Source organism: Pleurodeles waltl, chromosome 9 (assembly GCF_031143425.1).
Source record: "Pleurodeles waltl isolate 20211129_DDA chromosome 9, aPleWal1.hap1.20221129, whole genome shotgun sequence".
NCBI classification, from domain to species: domain Eukaryota; kingdom Metazoa; phylum Chordata; class Amphibia; order Caudata; family Salamandridae; genus Pleurodeles; species Pleurodeles waltl.
In genome coordinates this window covers 557,344,289-557,357,123 of record NC_090448.1, presented here as the reverse complement: position 1 = coordinate 557,357,123, position 12,835 = coordinate 557,344,289, and the positions used below count along the sequence as shown (strand labels likewise).

The 12,835-nt window shown below is 42.5% G+C and overlaps 1 protein-coding gene across 1 annotated transcript in view; it reads right to left on the bottom strand.

Moving 5' to 3' along the window:
- PRSS16 (serine protease 16) overlaps window positions 1-12,835 on the bottom strand; it is a 93,631-nt gene that overhangs the window by 40,124 nt on the left and 40,672 nt on the right. The window contains exons 6-9 of the mRNA XM_069207510.1: window positions 11,306-11,383; window positions 3,945-3,992; window positions 3,009-3,278; window positions 1,106-1,247 (exon numbers count right to left, since the gene is read on the bottom strand). Of these exons, the coding sequence (XP_069063611.1) occupies window positions 1,106-1,247; window positions 3,009-3,278; window positions 3,945-3,992; window positions 11,306-11,383 (538 nt within the window). The remainder of the gene's footprint in view (window positions 1-1,105; window positions 1,248-3,008; window positions 3,279-3,944; window positions 3,993-11,305; window positions 11,384-12,835) is intronic.

Genomic DNA, 12,835 nt, shown 5'->3' with positions numbered 1-12,835 from the left:
GTTTCCACCCAGCTCCTAATCCAACAGCAATGCTTCAAAACATTTACACATGGAGGTAAATCTTTAGGAGCACAAGGCCTAAAACTGTGATACCCCAACAGCCCTCAGCTTTGCTTTTTTTAATCAATCTTTATAGCATCAGAAAAAGCGTTCAACTAGAGAGCACCTCATGAAGAGGACTAGGCAAAGAATTCCGCTTGGAGGAACAGATCTCACAGCTGGATGCACTCCATCTCCCCGATTTTCTTGTTACTCCATGCAAATGCTTCCTTTATACCAGCGACATGCAGAGATCAAGGCGATAAGAAGCACAATGCAAAACTCCTAAATAAATACACAATTAGCTTATGTTTAGTGAGAGCTTTGCAGTGTCAGAGCAAAAACCTAGATACATTTACAAAATGACTCAGTGGATTTTAGGGATCTACGTTGATCTCATGGTCACAGGTTCGAATCCTGTGGGTCCACTCAACTTTTCATCCTTCAGATGGCAATAAATTGAGTACCACTGAGTTGGGTAACAATAAAAACTATTATTTCAGCATCAAGAGGGCAAAGTGGAGAAAATGCACCTTAGAAATGCAAATTATGTGATTAGATGTTACTATGTAAAGCTTGGATTACTAACATATTAACTGAACTGTAGATTATTTTACCTACTGTCTTTAGATAACTGACACACTGGATGTCAAAGCTATCTTAAAGACAGAGAATCAAACAAACAGCATATAAAGAATTATTGTTTTGAATCTTAATCAACTTTCTAAACAAAAGTTTTTCACATAGTTGTGTACTGCCAAATAAAATGCTATTCCCAGAGCATCTGTTTTTCACGGAGAGTGTCTTTTGACATTCAATTAATTTATTATTAAACATGTTTTATTTACAAGCTCACCTGTTTGTAACTTTTCAGTGCAGGTATGTAGAAAAATGGTTCAGTATCTTTCCACAAAACCTGCCAAGTATAACTCAGTGGTAATGTGCAAGTGTGCGTTGCTATCAAAAGTGAGTATTTACATACATGAATAATGTTATTTTGTAATACTTTTAAAAAGAAGTGAAATGCACAATTGTAATGACTTTCAGCGATAATGTTAGTACTTACAGTATCCAAACTCGGTGCAGGTCTGAAAGTACCACTGCCGCTCCCCTACTCCAACCATTGATAGGTCTGTGTTCTTAAGGTCATCCAGGGTTTTCTGATGGGAGTTGTTCACACAGTTCAGCGCCATGCTCTCCATGTATTTCTGTAACAGAGAAAAGTTAAATCAATATTTTTAAATCACAAATCATTTTTAAACTGCTTTTAAACATCTTTGTCTCCTGTCAAACTTCATGCAACCAATACAACTTAAAACTGAGAGGGATCGTAGGCAAGGCTCCTTAAGCCACTACCTGAATAAAGTGACATTCACATTTGTGCAATTGGCCAAAGGAGCATTTCCCTTTCACAATTAGCTATTGGCTATTAAGTGTATTAGTTCACCTGCCTAAAGAGTGCTTCATATTGCAGCGCAGAGATGGTGATACAAAGCATCTACATACTGCTCTGATGGTGCATTTGTGCTCCTGAAAGTGTTTCCAGGGTCCTGTTGCTGCTACACCAACAACAATTTTGCATTTAAATATGATTGTGCACCTTAATAAGATTTGTGGTTCTAAATAATTTGAGCACTAGTTCTAATGTTGGACCAAGAGAGATTTTGTACCTCATTCCGGTCAACTAAATTGACAACATCCTGATGCCAATTTATTTCTCTTCTTATTTACTCTTAATGCTGCACCAACAATGATTTTGATCCTAAATGTGATCAGTTTTAAAAGTGTTTCCACACTACACCTGATGTTGCTGGATTTAGCATCGTAATGTCATTTTACACTTAAATGTGATTCCGAGTCTGAACTTGGTAGAACATAACTGCTTTATTTGCACCCATAATGATTTTGGAATGAAAAGCGATTTTACCCCTATATGTGATTTGTGCTCCCAAAGGCTTCCAACGCTTGTGCTGGTGTGGCACATCAACAATGATTTTGAATGTGCCGTCAACCAAATGTGAAGTCATACCGTTGCACAACTTTTGTACCTAATATGGCATTTTACTACTACACTTTCTAATCCTGGGTGATTTTAGAACTAAAAGCAATACTACACACCTGTTGACTTTACTCTAATGAGGATTTGTCACCTAGATTTAGTTTGTGCACCTAAATATGGTTTTTGCTCTACAAGGGTGCTCTATGGGTTAAGAAAAAGCCCCGATTTGGTGGGAATTCTTGTACAAAACACATCAAGCAGGCGATGGGTCTGCCACACGTACAATATATGGCAGAGTGGCTAGAGGCCAATAAATTATGATGCTTCATTCATAAGAAACTAGGGATCACCAAATAGGGGAAGTACCATCAGTCCCAAAGCACCACAGAGGCCGAAACTTTTATGCATCTCCAATCACACATACCAACTTAGAGAATTGGGCCTGCTTAGTCAAACAAGCCAGACAAACGTACCCCTCTTCCCGGACTCCATTGATTGACAACTCAGACTTCAAAGCAGCTGAGGGCCCTCGATTTTTGGAACTGGAGAGTCCTAAAGTGCTTCAGGTTCCTGGTTCTATAGGAGATATCTACCCAAACGTAACAGTTTTGGAGGCAGGAGTTATCTGGATTATTCAAAGCTATAGGAAATAATCATCCAGACACAATCATTTTGAGAAGAGTGGCAATAAAGGTGACTGAAACTAAAACATGAGGCTCCTTGTTTTGATGCTTTTACCCAACTGACCATACATTGTTGTTGCTAGATCCAGGGGCTTTGTGAGTTATGGTGCTCCATAACTCAAATTTACAATAAGGTACCAACATTATGACCATGAGTCATTGCTAGTAGCTCCTAGGCCCTTGAGCTTTATGTTGCTACACAGCTCATCTGTACTCTAATCTAACCTTTGCATTGACCTTAGGCCTCCAAAGCTAATTCCATACAGCTGTAGTCTGCGCATCCTTACCTGATTGATGACCATTAGTCTGCGGTAGCTGGTTCCAAGGGACTCATCAGTCATGGTGTTGCAGATCTTTGAGATGTCATTTCCAGGCATTTCCATATTGTACTGCACTACGCCCATGAAGATGTCTGCCAGATTACTGACAAACTCAATGTAATCGTCACTACCTTTTAAGCTCTCACAGGAATTGAAATCCTTTTCCAGTTGAGTGATGTTTGTAGTTTGCAACATGCGGTCGACCACATCAAATGCTTCGGCCACAGCATCGCTGCACTGCATCATTAAGAGAGAGAAAGGAAACAGTCACCACCATTTAAATCACAGCCATCCTGTCTTCACTCCACAAGTATTATGGAAGGCAGCTACTTTAAGATCATATATGCTTAATAATGTGAAAAGAACCATCAGAGATGCTTTGTTGTTGCACAAACAATCCAGATATAAGCTTGTGGCATTTAACTTCTGCTATGCAAATGGAAGATAAAATCATAGTTTAGGCCAATATCCTAACCCATTAAGAAATTATCGTGGTGCAAACTGCATTTTTGCTCAATCAGATTTTGTTGGATCTCCACTTTCTTTTTCAAAATTAGACTGTGTGGTTTTTGACACCTACCCACCTCCTTTTCACATTTGTTGGCTAGGTTTTACATTTTTAATTTAATTTACTTTCGATTCCTTTCCCCAGTTTCTATGCCAATATGCCACATAAATATACAATTTATAGCATTATGTTGTTGCTATGTTTCACAGAACCTTTAATCCATAATAAATATTATGTATTAATAAAACATACCGTGTACACAAATTTGATACACAGGCTGGCACTTATCTTATAGAGGCATAGAGTAAATATTGTGTTGTAACAGAGCTATAAGTAAGTTCCAGAAGGCCAGAGTTTTGATTTATAATTTAATAAGGCTGCACTTGGGTTCTTACCTTGACAGATCCACCGACAACGGGATCTGCTAAACTCTCCGACACTACCTGCAAGCATGAAGAAGAATTTACTTTTTTAGATAAGGATTTAAAACAAGGATGCACATCTAATACCATGCATGCTGATAGTTCCACGGTGTTTCCTGCTCCCTTTGTGCCCCATGAATAAGCCAAGGTTTCCCGTTAGTATCAATGTGTGCATCATTTCCCATCATATTGTCCATGTGTGCATCATTTCCCACCCACAGCTGATGACTGGACAGTTTTCCAGGCTAATGACTTAATGAATTTCCAAAGGTTCGTATCAGTGTTAGACAATATACCATTCTCTTCTGGGCCTCAGAACAATGCAGCAATAAAGAAGCATCTACGATGCAGTTAAAACCACAGTTGCAGTAAAATTATAGAGGTTATAAAGAACTGCAATCTCAGTCCAAGTCAAACAAACCTGCTGTGCTTACCCAGACACAATTTCACAAAACTTACATTTATCAAACTCTTTTGGAAAACCCTCCTCGTGTTTCAGAGAAACAAAAAGAAAAGAACAGAAAACAAGATATATTCATAGAATGTATAACAGGAAAAAGATGATTTAAACGCTAGACTATACAAACTTATGATAAGAGTTTACAGTTAGTTGCAGGACCCTATAACCTCAATGCAACTGTAACCCAGTTAAAACCTTATATGCCCCAGATAAAAAAAAATGGAAACAATATTCAAATCGCAATGGGTGCATGTTACGCTTCCACAGAAGAGTTACAGTCAGAGTACCCAACGGTTTAGTAAGAGACTCAATTTGATTGTTAATTATCAACAGAAGCCCAATAAGGTTGGTCAGAAAATATTCTTTGCACTAGGCTCAATGTTCAGGATCAGTGCTTCAGCTTTAGATACAAATTTGTTGGCATATGATGAAGGTAAATGTCGGGTTTGACAAGCTAAACTTAACCTCTGAGAGGACCTGGCTATGAAGAGGCCCCTAAAGGTACTTCTTGCTATTAATACACAGGGTTTTAAAGACTATTTTCTGACGAAACAGAAGGCCGAGCAGCTGGAAGAAAAGTAACAAGCATTTGCAATGCAACGAGTCTCGCGTTTGCTCATGTTAGAGCTGATCGCGTTTTAAACTCCTAACCCGACTTTTCATCTATCGCCAAAAGTGCTTTTATGTACATAACCCGAAAAAGTGAAATTAACTGTGTAAAGCGCTCGACTTCTGCCAAGTGAAATCGCGCTAATAAAATAGAAAAAAAGTAGTCCACGATCCGACAGAAAACAGCGAGCCTAGCATGTTTTCTGTACTTGGTCGCTGCGCTCGAGCAGGGCTAGCCACCGAAAAGGCATGACATGTGTAAGGAAATGCCTCCTTGGCATGGTTGCCCCCTGACTTTTTGCCTTTGCTGATGCTATGTTTACAATTGAAAGTGTGCTGAGGCCTGCTAACCAGGCCCCAGCACCAGTGTTCTTTCCCTAACCTGTACTTTTGTATCCACAATTGGTAGACCCCGGCATCCAGATAAGTCCCTTGTAACTGGTACTTCTAGTACCAAGGGCCCTGATGCCAAGGAAGGTCTCTAAGGGCTGCAGCATGTCTTATGCCACCCTGGAGACCTCTCACTCAGCACAGACACACTGCTTGCCAGCTTGTGTGTGCTAGTGAGGACAAAACGAGTAAGTCGACATGGCACTCCCCTCAGGGTGCCATGCCAGCCTCTCACTGCCTATGCAGTATAGGTAAGACACCCCTCTAGCAGGCCTTACAGCCCTAAGGCAGGGTGCACTATACCATAGGTGAGGGTACCAGTGCATGAGCATGGTACCCCTACAGTGTCTAAACAAAACCTTAGACATTGTAAGTGCAGGGTAGCCATAAGAGTATATGGTCTGGGAGTCTGTCAAACACGAACTCCACAGCACCATAATGGCTACACTGAAAACTGGGAAGTTTGGTATCAAACTTCTCAGCACAATAAATGCACACTGATGCCAGTGTACATTTTATTGTAAAATACACCCCAGAGGGCACCTTAGAGGTGCCCCCTGAAACTTAACCGACTATCTGTGTAGGCTGACTAGTTTTAGCAGCCTGCCACAAACCGAGACATGTTGCTGGCCCCATGGGGAGAGTGCCTTTGTCACTCTGAGGCAAGTAACAAAGCCTGCACTGGGTGGAGATGCTAACACCTCCCCCAGGCAGGAATTGTCACACCTGGCGGTGAGCCTCAAAGGCTCACCTCCTTTGTGCCAAACCAGCAGGACACTCCAGCTAGTGGAGTTGCCCGCCCCCTCCGGCCAGGCCCCACTTTTGGCGGCAAGGCCGGAGAAAATAATGAGAAAAACAAGGAGGAGTCACTGGCCAGTCAGGACAGCCCCTAAGGTGTCCTGAGCTGAAGTGACTAACTTTTAGAAATCCTCCATCTTGCAGATGGAGGATTCCCCCAATAGGGTTAGGATTGTGACCCCCTCCCCTTGGGAGGAGGCACAAAGAGGGTGTACCCACCCTCAGGGCTAGTAGCCATTGGCTACTAACCCCCCAGACCTAAACACGCCCTTAAATTTAGTATTTAAGGGCTACCCTGAACCCTAGAAAATTAGATTCCTGCAACTACAAGAAGAAGGACTGCCTAGCTGAAAACCCCTGCAGCGGAAGACCAGAAGACGACAACTGCCTTGGCTCCAGAAACTCACCGGCCTGTCTCCTGCCTTCCAAAGATCCTGCTCCAGCGACGCCTTCCAAAGGGACCAGCGACCTCGACATCCTCTGAGGACTGCCCCTGCTTCGAAAAGACAAGAAACTCCCGAGGACAGCGGACCTGCTCCAAGAAAAGCTGCAACTTTGTTTCCAGCCGCTTTAAAGATCCCTGCAAGCTCCCCGCAAGAAGCGTGAGACTTGCAACACTGCACCCGGCGACCCCGACTCGGCTGGTGGCGATCCAACACCTCAGGAGGGACCCCAGGACTACTCTAAGACTGTGAGTACAAAAACCTGTCCCCCCTGAGCCCCCACAGCGCCGCCTGCAGAGGGAATCCCGAGGCTTCCCCTGACCGCGACTCTTTGAATCCAAAGTCCCGACACCTGGGAGAGACCCTGCACCCGCAGCCCCCAGGACCTGAAGGACCGGACTTTCACTGGAGAAGTGACCCCCAGGAGTCCCTCTCCCTTGCCCAAGTGGAGGTTTCCCCGAGGAACCCCCCCCTTGCCTGCCTGCAGCGCTGAAGAGATCCCGAGATCTCTCATAGACTAACATTGCGAACCCGACGCTTGTTTCTACACTGCACCCGGCCGCCCCCGCGCCGCTGAGGGTGAAATTTCTGTGTGGGCTTGTGTTCCCCCCGGTGCCCTACAAAACCCCCCTGGTCTGCCCTCCGAAGACGCGGGTACTTACCTGCAAGCAGACCGGAACCGGGGCACCCCCTTCTCTCCATTCTAGCCTATGTGTTTTGGGCACCACTTTGAACTCTGCACCTGACCGGCCCTGAGCTGCTGGTGTGGTGACTTTGGGGTTGCTCTGAACCCCCAACGGTGGGCTACCTTGGACCGAGAACTAAGCCCTGTAAGTGTCTTACTTACCTGGTTAACCTAACAAATACTTACCTCCCCTAGGAACTGTGAAAATTGCACTAAGTGTCCACTTTTAAAACAGCTATTTGTGAATAACTTGAAAAGTATACATGCAATTTTGATGATTGGAAGTTCCTAAAGTACTTACCTGCAATACCTTTCGAATGAGATATTACATGTAGAATTTGAACCTGTGGTTCTTAAAATAAACTAAGAAAAGATATTTTTCTATATAAAAACCTATTGGCTGGATTTGTCTCTGAGTGTGTGTACCTTATTTATTGTCTATGTGTATGTACAACAAATGCTTAACACTACTCCTTGGATAAGCCTACTGCTCGACCACACTACCACAAAATAGAGCATTAGTATTATCTCTTTTTGCCACTATCTTACCTCTAAGGGGAACCCTTGGACTCTGTGCATGCTATTCCTTACTTTGAAATAGCACATACAGAGCCAACTTCCTACAACATGTGCATGCCTTCGACTAATGAAAGCAAGCAGATTTTATTAGGCAAGCCGACGAACCAATGAAATACACTGACGTGACGTCGACAGGGCTCCGAGCCCTTTTCTGATAACTAAAGCGTCTCGCTGCGATACGCATGCGCGAGCGCATGAAACGCAGGCTCGACCCTAAAAGGGGAAGGTATTTGACGATTACTTTCCCCAAGAACAAGTCTGTCGAGTTTTGCTTCACTCGGAAACTGGCAATCAACTAAATCAGGAGTTCTCCAAAATGGTTTGACTGTAGCTACAAGAGTCCTTCATTTATATTGGAATAGAAACCTATTGCATTCGTCTAATTAGTTAAAGGACTTAAAAGTTAGAACCACAGGGATCAGTAAGATAAAATTCAACAACTTATTCTCCTGCAGAGGAAAATGCAGTTTTTTTTTTTTTTTTTTTAACAGCTAGACACCAGTGGGTGCTCCGTTTTTTTTTTTTTTTGTTTAAGCGCATGCCATCAAGCTCCTACATGTTATTTGTCAGTGCACAGGAGTTCAAATCCTCTGGACCCGACACTATATTTGAGCGTTGCAGTTAGTTCTGCTGGTATTTCATCCAGGACAAGTGTGCAACAATGGCGCTAAAAGACTAAAGAATGCTGCTGCGAAACACAGTAGCAGTACTGATACAGACTGAGTATATAACATGCCTAATTGAAAAAAATCACAATGGGCAACCATTTTCTGTGGATGGTATGGCACCACCATCAAGGGTGAGGTCGCCATTTCTACCACTTACACCAGCCACTTTCTTTCTTTGGTGATAGCATAGACCCAACTGCCAGAAAGAGTAACTGGAAAAGTTTTACCATGATTGGTGTAAATACCTGCCTCGATTAGGATGGCGGAAGTCAGAAAAGTGGCATCAAGTCCAAATTTGTTTAAGCAGTCCAGAAGGTATCATTCTGTTGCATCCTCCAGCTGAACAACTTTGAGAAAGTAGTGCCAAGCAAGTGATTTTTCCAGCACAATGCCCCTGTAAGTTAGCTAAGGAGCTATATGGCTTATTATTTGTTGCAATGCATGTAGAATCTTTTGTCACGTTCATTTTTCAATCTGCACCTTCCAAATAGTTCAATCATCTACGAGGAAGGTCAAGGAAGAACAAGCAACAATACCAATGTCACACTTGCATGCCTTACAGACAACGTGTGCAGGATTAGAGAACAGATAGGTTACAAAAAGCTTACATGCTAAAGGCCCATTACAACAGTAACAGTATCATGGGTCTTACCTATGGATGATGAAATGCTTTAAGACAAGTCATGAAATAACAGTTGTCACAGTAAGTAGTATCAAGCACCAAAGTGAGCAGGTAGCCTCCCAATCTCTGTATTAATTGTCCCACAAACATTAGCATTAAAAATAATTCTGAAATGCAATTCTGATTGCAATACTTTTGTCATCAATGTCAGTTTTCATATGTCAAATGGAATAAGGTGAGAGCTACATATTACGTATATCGCTAAAACGTCAGTTCATTTGCTAGATGTTTTTCACTTTTTCAAAGAAATAGCGGTCTAATATGTAACCTACACAGCAGGCTGAAAAAATACGTGTTTTCCCTTCAAAGATCTCGACTTGACTTGTCCAAATGACCGATGTCAAGTTTCAATAATTAATTCGCTCATTTCCCTCTTCACTTTAGTACTTGTAATTTTTGAAGTTTTCATTAAACACACCACACACATTCTGCTCGAGATACAGTTCCACTTAAAATAACGCACGTAAGGCAAGCTAAACTATTAGAAGTATCACACAAGAATGCAGAAGCCTTGACATGTGTTGGGCAGGAGGAGTAACAAACAGAAAGAGGAAGTATTTTTTATCTCTTTGAGCAAGTAATGCCCTTGACAGCTGACAGGACTTTTTTTCTGGTGGACAGGCTGGCGGAGTTGCTTAGGTGCAAGTTCATGGTGGACAGTTATTACACCACTGATTTCACATCCTGGTGGCTCCATGGACAACCCTGTGCCAGTCTGCTCTGAACCACCTGGTAGTACACAGTCTTCAAAAGGAAGAGGAGGTGCCTTGCGGGTCATGATGTGGGTTGTGCGGGACAGGTGCACCACTGGAGACTGGGTCATAGTCGAGGCTGCTGCACTTGTGCCCCACTGCATAGTCCAGACAGCGCAAGTCTGCAGCTACTAAAGACTGAGGCATTTTGGGACTGTCCTACAGAAAGGGGAAAGTGTACACACGCTGTTCCCAGGCTGCATAGCTCCCCCACCCATTGGAATCAAGAAAGCTTCTAATCAGCTAACGGGAAATACTGACTGAGGTCCAAGAGCGTGAGAGTGAAAATATAAAGTTCTTCATCCCGAGCTTAAATTCATTTTGCCCCGAGAGGACAGATGTTAAAATTTAGATTTTTCTGACTTTTGCGGCACAGCACCTCTGGAAAGCCAAGCTGACTACATCAACGTTCCCCAGTAATTACATTATTTGGTTAGGAAAGACCTGGAATGTCTTTAATGAATGGAATGACCTAAATTTCAGGAAAATCTAGACTCGATAAAGGGTCCGCCAAATCTAAAGCATGGTTGCAGACTGCCCACAGCTGCAACCTTCATGACTGAGACAAAGATCCAGGGAACGTACGAGTTGGCCTCCCTCTTCTGTATTAAGAGGTTTTTTTTTTTTTACATCTGCAAACTTTGCTGCCATAGAGTTAGCCAATGACTCCTAGTACATTTTGGTGTGAAAGTGATTTACTCATCTTTTCATATAATTGTGTTTATCTAAGGCCCCATCTTCTTAAATGTATATATAAATGTAGTTCAGAGGTCCCACTCAGTATTTCATGGAGTGACGATAACGGGAATCAAACGCATGCTAGATCTCCGCCACCTCAAACTGCTCCCTATTCTAGGCCAATTCAAGATAATTATCCAGCTCTAAACTCATGCAGCAGATCAACCGTGTGAATTTCTCAGTTTAGTGGTTCTGCACGACTCGTACCTACATTTCCCAATACGTGGGGGGCAGTGTATGCCTCATTACAGTAAACCCGATCCCACAAGCCCTCAGTATGTGTTCTGCATTGTGTCTCTCACAGCATTGCGTCGCTACTCGCAGCTCGGCTTCATGCATCGCTATCCAATTAGGGTTCAGCAGAGCGCTTTTACCAGTATGCAGGGATATATTTTACAAAAGTAAGAGCTTCATGCTTTGTAAATGCCCTTCATTTAAACCCAGGTCACAATCATTTCTATTCAGTGATACACAAGCTTAAGACCTGAAAATATACACGAGGGCTTGAAAAGAAATCCAACCACTTTTACCTTGTTATAGCCAATGAAGTCCAACTCCGCCCTCACTGGGGCTGAAGATGCCACTGCAGCATATACAAGATGAGGGAACTAAAGATAAACAGAGACAAATGTCAGATTAGGACATACGCGAGACAACTCCAGTGAAGCTATGAGGTGCGATTTCTATTTTTCCAATCCAAGGGTTATATACAATTTAACATATAACAGTACCTGGCCTGTGGTCTGCGACACCTACTCGGGAGGTCCTTGACTGTTTATAACATCAATATTAGCAGTTTAATAAACTATATTAAATTAAAAACAGCAAAGTGTAAACTGATTTTTAAAAGCCTTTATTAAATGTGAAGGGGATTTAAAATGGAGGCAAAACATTCCGTTGGTTTAGTTGGTAGGCAGTGCAAGTACAGTAAACAATAACAGGGAGGGTTTGTGGTCTAATTGAAGCTAGTATGTGCCGACAAAATGAGAGGATGTTACAGGTGGGAAAAATACAGAGTGAAATTCTATTGTCTACCATATTGCTTTGTCTATTTAAAATACAAACAACATTTTTGAAAAGCTCCAACTTCCCAGTGAAAAATGAAAATTCTAATTTTGTATGTTTTTTGTTTCTGAATTAAAGAAAATAGTTCATACTCTGTGCATGAGGTTGATCCATACTTGTTTCTGTAGTTTTGTGTATTTGTTTGATGTTCAAACTGTAGAAAAGACTTACGTTGGGGATCCCAGTTTTCATCAGTATTGTGGAGGGGGGCACACAAATCAAACACTGGTAAAAACAACATAAAAATATTGCAACCTCTAAAGTCCATTTCCCACAAGACATTGCAACCCCCGAGTTCGATGGCACAACTCTTGAAAAGTCCCATCAACTAAAGCGAGAATGCAGAAGCTCATGTCTGACCATATTCTTACTGTGCAAGACAGTTTCGCCAACTCTGTGAAGGCCACAAAAGGTTAAGAGTAGGTTGGTGGGGCAAGATGAGGCAGGAGCAAGAGGACAGTAAGTACCCCAACCTCTTGAAGCCCAGCATACCTGCACCATGTGGTACAGCTGGCGACACTGAAATCAAACCTTGATCATATTGAGTTGGCTCTTCTCCAGAGCCACGTGCCAGCACAGGGATGTCCAATATAGAGTGGATCAGATTAATGTCATATTTTTAGGATACCTACCAAAGACAAAATTTCACACAACTAACACTAGAAAGTCAGGGCAGCTTAACTAGCCCCAGCAAACACTCTCTTGCACAGCATCCGCTTCTCTCCCACGACTGCCAGACCACCAATTTTTCCCCTGCCCTACTACATTTCCCTCTGTGACCTATCACATCATTATTTTCTTCGTTATTTCATCTGAATCCATATTTGTCTGGGTCCCTGATCTCCTGTCTTTTCTCATCTGCTCCACTCAACCCTGTCTGTCCGCATAAATGTTTTCCTACCCCTTCTGGCATACTAGGGTTATAATACTACGACAGCAGTCGCAAATTGTGTTTTTGCTGTGACCCATCATTGTCCAGCTTCTTTTCATCAATA